This window comes from Enoplosus armatus, chromosome 11, assembly GCF_043641665.1.
Source record: "Enoplosus armatus isolate fEnoArm2 chromosome 11, fEnoArm2.hap1, whole genome shotgun sequence".
In the NCBI taxonomy this organism is placed as follows: domain Eukaryota; kingdom Metazoa; phylum Chordata; class Actinopteri; order Centrarchiformes; family Enoplosidae; genus Enoplosus; species Enoplosus armatus.
The window spans coordinates 15,148,680-15,157,759 of NC_092190.1; the positions used below are offsets into that span (position 1 = coordinate 15,148,680).

General features: G+C 41.3%; 1 protein-coding gene across 1 annotated transcript; it reads right to left on the reverse strand.

Annotated features, from left to right (window-relative positions):
• Nucleotides 1–1,070: 1,070 nt before the first annotated feature.
• On the reverse strand, nucleotides 1,071–7,293 carry arsh (arylsulfatase H). The gene is made up of 11 exons (XM_070914722.1): nucleotides 7,164–7,293; nucleotides 6,773–6,894; nucleotides 6,522–6,644; nucleotides 5,750–5,952; nucleotides 4,471–4,691; nucleotides 3,985–4,121; nucleotides 3,502–3,639; nucleotides 2,953–3,112; nucleotides 2,406–2,527; nucleotides 1,575–1,833; nucleotides 1,071–1,523 (listed from the first exon to the last, which is right to left on the reverse strand). The coding sequence occupies exons 1-11, from the start codon at nucleotides 7,220–7,222 to the stop codon at nucleotides 1,424–1,426; spliced, it is 1,644 nt and encodes a 547-aa protein (XP_070770823.1). The 5' UTR covers nucleotides 7,223–7,293; the 3' UTR covers nucleotides 1,071–1,423.
• Nucleotides 7,294–9,080: the final 1,787 nt, after the last annotated feature.

The window sequence follows — 9,080 nt, forward strand, 5'->3', positions numbered from 1 at the left end:
TTGAGGACATAGAGGAAGAGGAAACGGAGAGAGGAGGGAAGGAATGAAGGGGAGCAATTATATTCTTCTGCTGTAGCAAACTTTGATGTTTTGACATCCAGCCACTGCTGGAGGGAGACAGTGTGAGTGTTGATGATGATGATAATCAATGATGATGACAGTGATGATGGAGATGTTCACAGTCTTTAAAGTCTTTTATTAATGGAGATCTGTGAAGCCATGGGGTGCCCTTGTGGTCAAACTAGGACACCCTGCTGGTAGACACCCTCCCTGTCTCAGTGTCCTTGAGCAGCGCTGTTCTGCAGCTGATCTGGTGCTCTGATGTTCCTGAAGGGGAGTGACTGACAAGAAAACTCACTTCCAGTGTTATTATATATATACCAGAACATTTTGGTTGAATAGGAAGGGAAGGTGACAGGTGAGAATTTTAAGGAGAATCAAGAAAATGAGGGGAAATGAGGAAGACACGAGGAAGATGGAGCAGGATCAGTGGATAATAAAGAGCGAAAGGAAATAAAAAGTCAAAAAGATGATAACTGGGAGGTATTTCTCTGATCACTAGAGCTAAAAACAAACAAAACAGAAAACAAAAAAAGGGAAGGGATACGATTTTTAACCTCCAGCTAATCACCACTGATGCAAAATTACACCAAATGTTACAGCAATAACAAAATGTTGTTTTACATTGTGCTCATGTATTTGAGTACCTGTTTTGCCTTGAAAATATGTAATGTAATCCTGATATTTAATTCAAACCACACTGCACAAGAGTCCAGTGACAGAACTGAGCTGAAATCTTACCCTTAACCCGCACACACCCCTCCCGTGTCTCTCTCTCTCTCACAGTGCAGTTAACTACCATGCAAACACAGTTTGGCTCTGCCCTCTAATGGCGAACAGTGTAAACTACCTTATTAAGGAATTTTACCTCTATTTTCAGTCTTATTCTACTGAAATGTTTGGCTGACTTAACCAAATCTATGAAAGACATCATCATAAGCATTATGATAAATCCGATGACCTCACTATCAGTCTGGATGTATGCAGACAGAAACACGAACAAAGGGCCTCATAGAATTCAAAGCGACTAGAGAGATTTAATGATGTATTCAATGAGACAGAAATGCAGTGGGAATTTTTTGAATAACCTTTTAGGTACTTATGTACTTAAAGCACTGTTTTTATGTGACTTACTTACTGTAAGAAATAAGAGCACCAACTGAAGAGATTCTTCACTTAATGAATGATACATATATGTAAAGATGCATAATTTTTGGCTACTACTGCAAGTATGTCCAGAGTAATAATGCACTGACTGTAGTCAATGCATTGTTTAATCTTCCCTAACCCAATATGGACCTTCACCAAGCCCAAGCTGTTTTTTTTCCTTCAACTTTTTAAGACCGTCTGGTGGATTTCTCCCTTAAATGTGTGTTGTGTCCTCTTTGCAGGCACAGAATGGAAAGGTCCCACAGCAGGGCTGCAGCCAGGGTCTCCACAGAATCTTGTCCCATGTCATCTGGCTTTGAACGCTGTGTGCATCTTTGTTCGGGTGTGAATGAGCATCATCAGACACCGGCTTGTTAGTGAGGGTATTTCGATGTCTCTCTACAGCTTTGGCAGTCTGCTCGAGGATTTCAGCGTATCGCGGCTCAGTATCAGGGGTCAGTGGGCGAGACTCTCTGGGATCGTTGAAAAGGTCATACAGCAGCGGTGGGTTGTGGTGCGTCACGTGTTCTCCGTGACACAGACAGACTTTAGTGTCGTAGCATCCACCGGCTCCCGGGGGAGAAAAGTTGGGAGTGAAAAAGTGCATCTTGAAGACGGAGTCACCTGGAGGGAAACATACCAGGGAACACGTGAAGTGAGATTTTACTTCTAATTTGACATTTTCAGTATGACTGGGCTGAGAGAAATGGTTCTGAAATTAAAAGAACCATGATCTGTTAAGAAAAAGTAAGGTCATCTAACAGAGTTGTTACAGCACCACACTGTAGGGGTAGTGGGCAGTGTTTTTGATGTCTTCAGTCGTAGTCGCAAAGAGCTAAATTCTAAACAACAGCGATGCCTCGTCACGTTTCTCACATGTTTAGCGAGCATGTCAAACGTTTTGTCTCTCAAATTTAAAGGTTTTACAAAAGCAAGAAAAACAGAAACAACACTGCACTGAGACAGAACAAGAGTTTCACCATGACACTGCACTCAATCACACATACACATATCGTAATATATGCATCTTTACTTGAGTACTTCAATTTTCGTTTATTTTAGCTCTATTCTCTGGTATTCTATTTGTCTCAAGGTACAGATCAGTTTAAGTTCAGTCTTACATCAACGCAGGCGGTCAAAAATATTTGTCTGCTAGATGATTATATGCATTTGTGTGTCCACATGTGTGAACTTACTTCCGGGTGGGTGCCAGCGTACTGTGTTCAGGTAGATTCCACAGTAGTGGAACATGAATTCATGCTCTGATCGCTCTACCTTCCCCTCCAACAGTGGCATGAGATTATAGCCGTCTAATGGTCTGTGAGAAAGGTCCAATTAAGAGAAAGAGAGAGGGAAGAGGGGAAAGGTGAAACACAAATACAAAGAAGAGAAAGCGTATTACCACAACACTATGTGCAGAAAGAGATACAAGACTTTTGACGTCAGCTACAATACTTGCTAAATTAGCTAAATCAGAGTCCACCCAGCAGCCTTCTCCAAAACAAAAGCCATGGTTGTTTACAGATAATGAGGTACTTTTGGATCCACACTGTAATCATCTGGCTACAACACACTTGAATTATTATGCTCAACTTTAGAGTTTTTTCTCCCCTCTTTCTCTAAACAATGGTTTGATGTACTATTGTATTCAACAAAATAAAAGATTTTCAACCTTTCCAAGAGTAAGACTCCATGACTCAAGTACAGACAATACAAAGGAGGCACCAATAGTCCAGCCTTTACCTGTCTGGTTGTGTGTCCTTGGCCAAATATTTTAGTGTTGGATACAGGTCCATGAGGCTAGTGGGTTCGTCCACTACTCTTCCAGCTGCCAGTCTACCAGGCCAGCGGAAAATACCAGGCACCCTGATTCCCCCCTCCCAGCCCCCCATAGCTTTCCCACCTATAGGTGAGAAATTAGGAGAAATTACACCACACAGATATCTCTATTTTTGCAGTAAAAGATATACACTTTGTATAATGGTCATTTAACCAAGCTAATAATTTTCAACATTTATAATCACCAAAAATAGTTAACCAGCTTTAACCTTCGCTACCCTGAAATTATTTTAATCCCAAGGAGGAGTCCTGCTGATTTTCGGTAATGAATCACTCATTAAAAAAAATTCCTATGCTGTTAATAATGCTTCATCAACTCTTTATAGATGTTTTGATACTTCAAATACCACAGTAACACGTGGAGGTCTGTTTAAATTACATCAAAGTTTTGTTACATTGCAGCTAAAGTGACATTAATACTGTCATTAAAAAACAGCGTAACATGACGTCTACCTTTATAGATACCGTTCCAGCCTCCTCTCTGGCCGATTCGCAAATTAGCATCCTCTAGGTGTCCACCATGGTCTGATGTAAAGTACACCAGAGTATTGTTGGCTAGGCCGAGGGAGTCCACTGTCTCTGTCATTTTACCTAGAAAGCATATTAATAAAGCATTGAGGTGAGAGAGTTTAAACAGATAGAGAAAGAGAGGTTTGCTCTGACTTTCCAGAGGGTTAAAGGACAATTCTGGTAATTCTGATTTTTCGTAGTTTTGTCATTTCTAGTGGTTATCATAACTTTAAAATGCCACACACAAAGAACAGTACTATACATAGAGACCCCAGTCATGATGGGATGTTTGCACCTTTGTGAAATGTTGCACTGAGTAGGTGACAACCAACCAGACCAGTCTGACACCCTCAAACTAGAGGCCAGTATATAATGTTTAACAATGCATGCCAACATCAGCACACTGACTTTGCAGCCCTCACTCACCGATGATCCAGTCCATTTCTTCTAGGTTGTCACCGTAGCAACCATGGCGACTTTTGCCAGCAAAGGTGGGGTTTTTGAAGAGTGGCGTGTGGATGTGGGCCAATGAGAAGAAGAGGAGGAATGGACGGTCAGCATTTCTGAAGAGGAGAGTGAGAATCTTTCATCAGCCATGAGTGTCATTTTCAATATTAACAATTTATGTTGTTTTTTGGTTTAGTATGACAAAGGATAAGGCGACAAATATAAATATGAATCCCATGAACAGCTTTGCCTGTGTAGCCAATGCCTGATATAGCTTATTCCTAGGTGCCATAGAATTTAGCCGTATTCTTTAAGTTGCAAGTCTAGTCAATCAGTAATCAAACCACACGTGAACATAAAATATGATCAGATTGCAAACATAAAGCCATCCAGAGGGGTTTAAGGTGCCATTTTCTGTTTCGGATAGCTAAAAAAAAAAAGAAAAGAAACCAACAACATTCCTACCTCTTTATAAAATTTTGTGCTTCTCCCAGCAACCTCTGGGGCAGCGTCTCCACTGTCATTGGCTGTTCGATCACCTCTTGGTTCCTCATGATGATGCAGTTCCAGGTCGGCAGGAGTTTAAAGGGCATGTACCACACAGCGGTTGCTAGGATAGTGAGAGTACAAAGTGCTACCAGGAGCCTCAGGCTGACTTCAAGGAGGCCACACACGCGGACACACACCTGGAAATACACAACACATACACACACCCGGTGGGTTTAGAAAGACAACGTACACACTAAATGAAACCACCGCCGTACAGTACACAGCAGATACAGAATATCAAACATTTCTGTTGTGAATCTATTCTGTATACACGACATCTACTGCATGTCTATCCGTCCTGGGAGAGGGATCCCTCCTCTGTTGCTCCTCCTGAGGTTAGGTTGTTTTTCAGGGGAGTCTTTCCTCATTCGAACCGAGGGTAAAAGGATAGAGGGTGTAATATGCTACAGATTGTAAAGCTCCTTGACATAAATTGTTATTTGTGATATTGGACTATATAAATAAAATTGACTTGATTTGACTTGACATGTAATATCGGAGTACCATGACACTTATGTTACTGTCTGTGACTTGGAAGTTGGATTCTGATGTAATTCCATGATTTTGCCACTAGATGATATCACACACCATTATTAAAGTAGTTATTTACTTTCACTTTCAAGTGAAACAAGTGGTACAATGTGTCCTTTGTTCATTCATACTGTACAGTGTTATAAATCTAGACCTGTTGTATGACTCTGACTTCAGAGTTCTCCATTTTCCTCTTTAGAACACACATTTGTTTCAAGCTTTGTTGTTTTCCATACCTGTGGCACAGCTGGTTCCCATTCGTCATACTGGTACCTTCCATCACTAATTCCTCACCGAAATTCACCTACATAATTTGCTTTCCCCTGAAACAGGTTTCTGGCAGAGGTGACAGTGAATTTCCCAATCGCAGCCTCTGTTCCCAATCATTTGTTCAGCCCTGGGGCTCATGTCTAAGTGATTACGCATTAGTTATTTTGCTTTGAGGTGAACGGCACAGCAACTCTTTGTTTCCCAATTTCTTCCTCTTGGTCGTCTGGCAACCCAAATGTATCTCTCAGTTTTCTTTGTTTTTCATTTTGTCTTCTAGCTCAGCCATCTTTTTCTCATATGATCTTCCTGTGTCCTCAGGAGATGTTCCTTTGTGTGATCATTTCTAAAGAGAGGAAAATGAAAAAGCTAAACCGTCACAAAAATCACCACCCACCAGTGTGATAAGTCCAACTCCAAGCAACATGGTCAGATTTTGGAGTGTGTGCTGGAGGTCTGCCAGGACATCATTCCCCTCTCCGGGCACACAGTTGTTAAACAGGGTGAACGGCAGGCCGTAGAAGTAGCTGAAGCCGTGCTGGTTCGGATGGTGGCAGTGGTCCCCTCTGCGTTCACAGTTCACACCCAGGTGCCACTTTCCTGCAGAGACACAGAGAGAGAAAAAGACAGGAATGTGAATACAAAATCATTTTCATTTCAACATCCTACATTCACATGGGAATCTTTCTCTTACTAGAGATTCTCAATTTATGGCACATCCTTCCATTAAATATAATGACTCTTTATCATTCCTTTGAATGTTATCTTAAAACTTGGTTAAAAGACCTGCCATGAGTCACTGCATGCTTGCCTTGTCTGCTCTCCTTTCTCCTGGTTTTACCTCTCTGCTGTAATGTAATGAGATTTATGTTGTCATATTTTAGCTTTGTTTTGCATTAATTACATGTCCTACTTTGCATGATGCTGCTTTACTCCTCCAAGCTTTTTATCCTGTTCAGCTGTGTCATGTTTTGCTTACTCCTGTTCTAAATTTGTGTGTTTCATTGTTGTTTTCATGGCTAATTTAACATCAGGCCAAAGGGACTGCAGTTGAAAATTAGCCTTTTGGCTAACACTGGCACATTTACAGTGATGCTGATCAAATTTGGCATACACTGAAATTTCACCGTGAGGACCAATGAATAAATGATCACATTATGTTATCTCACCCACTAGGCTGGTGGTGTATCCTTGCTGCTGCAGCCTCTTGGCGAAGGTGGTCTCACTGGGTGGCAGCCCCCCTGAACCCCCAAGGAACAGCAGCACCTGCACACGGCCTATGCTGCCCATTCCTTGTCACACACAGACACACGCATGCAAACATAAAATAAATATGGAACAAAATGTAAACAGCCCTGTACAAATATGACCGGGATGCTTCTACTTGCACTGGCTGAGTAAGTTTAAGAGTGTCTGTCACCTGAGCGGAGTGCATAGCGACCCGTCACGAAAGCGGCCCGGCTCGGGGTGCAGAGAGGAGCAGCTGCAATGTGCTGAGTCAACTTTACCCCTTCAGAAGCAAGTCTGTCTATGTTAGGAGTCCTGCAGGGAAAGAACGGGTGGGAACAGGTAGAATGAAGACATACAGATAATTAGATATAAATACACATAAAATTTACACGCAGCACAAATTGTAAAATTTCCCCCCGGGGATCAATAAAGTATTTCTGATTCTGATTCTGATTCTGATCAGCGGTAGACAAGAAACAAAGTTGGGATGATGATAAAAGACGTTAATAATGAATGACAGTGGGTGAGCACAAGAGGAAGAGGCACAGAAACAGAAGCACAACACATTTACTAGGACTGACCTGACGGTATCATTACCGTAGCATCCTACATCACCGATACCCAGGTCGTCCACCATCATCAGAACAAAGTTGGGCTTCCTGTCCACCTCCTCCCCTCTGACATCACTCCTTGCTGCCAGGAGCAGGGAGAGAAGAAGAAGTGCCAACGGGGGGGACCTTAGGGTAAAAGATTCAAAGGGATTTCTGCAATTGAATTTGATGTAAAAAAAACAAATACATAAATAGACGACCTATGAGACCTTTCTATCACCAGAAAATGAATCAACAACTGCTTTGAGAATGGATTCATCCTTTAACTCATTTCTAAAATGTGAGATCTGCTGATTTTCTCAGTTTTATAATCACTGTAAATTGAATAACTTTGGGTTTTGGACTGTTGGTCGGACAAAACATTTCAATTTGGAGGATTTTCACTATATTCTTTAAAGATTAATTGAAAGAATACTCAATAATAAAAAAAGAATCATTTGCAGCCCTAAAACTAACACAAAATAAAGCTCTTGCATTTTAAAATCAGTTTGAATTTTGGGTCTTCAGACTGAAGACGTCCCTTGATCCTCAGCAAGGATGCATTTAGGTCTACTTAAGTTTTTCCTCTAGTTTGACAATTCCTCCTCACAAGCAAAACACAATGATATGTGTCTAACTGGTTCCCTTTCACTTAATCCAGTTGTTTAACACTATGGCACAGTGTCAAGAAATATGCAAGTGTCTCAACAAACATCGCGTCTGAGTGAATCAGCACCAAAGGAACAGGAGGAACATGGACATCAGACCTCTTACAGTAGCAATGATTGACCTCCCAGCAACTGTCCTATGTTGTTGTTGTTGTACTACTGACGGATGTGACCGCAAACGTTGCACTGTTGGACTATGCAAAAAATAAACGTTTGTAAGTTTATAACTATAAGCGTGAACTACAGCAAATGCACCAAATGTGAACACAGTCTGCAACGCTTTGAAAGCAAAGCCGTCGGACGCATCCTTTAGTTTGGCTTCCTAATATTTAGCTCAGTAAATCGGTTTGACCGTAGCTCAGGCAAACGGCATTGCACGTGCTGTTGCTTTAGAAGGACAAAGGTAAACCTGCAACGTGGACTCACCTCATACCTGCACAATACACTGCTTTGTAAAACTAGCCTGCAAGAGTGCCGCTCATTTCCGACTGTGCTGCTGGAGCCTCTGAGCCCGCCTCCCACACTCTGCTGTACTGCCTGGCTCACGAGCGCACCACCACACATGCCTTAATGTATGGAGTAGCGGCGCACAAACTATTTGAAAACAGTGGTTCCCGACCTGGGGGTCAGGACAGCTCAAATTATTAAACAAAATAGAAAAAATACACATATATATTTCCCTTACACTAAATATGTGATATTAACCACTATATTTTTTCTTGTGAAACAGTACATACTTTGACCTCTTCAGGTACCTAAAAAACCAAAAACATTGGGAACCACTGTTTCAGAACTTCAGCAGGATGAACCTCACACCAAGTCTTCCTCCTCATTCGTAGTTGGCATCCTCTGCTTTACTTTCCTGATGATGGTGCTGATGGATGAAATAATTTATTCTAAACATCCACTCTTCAGCTATCCTATCATATTATATTGCCTTCATACTTAGAGGCAACTGAATAATTGTGTTTTATTAAATGTTCCAGGATTCAGATCAAATAATATTTTTCAGGGGTACAAAGTAACAGAGCTGATTTACTCAAGTACTTTGCTTAAACACAGTTTGGATGTATTTGTACCTTACTCAGGATTTTTATTTTGTGCAACTTGACTTCTTCTCCACCACATTTTAAAAGGAAATTACTGCACAAAACTTTACTCGACAGAGTAAAGACTTGATATCAAAAAACATGATGTGGTTCATTGTTGTGGTTTAAACCACTGATTCCCAACCTTTTTG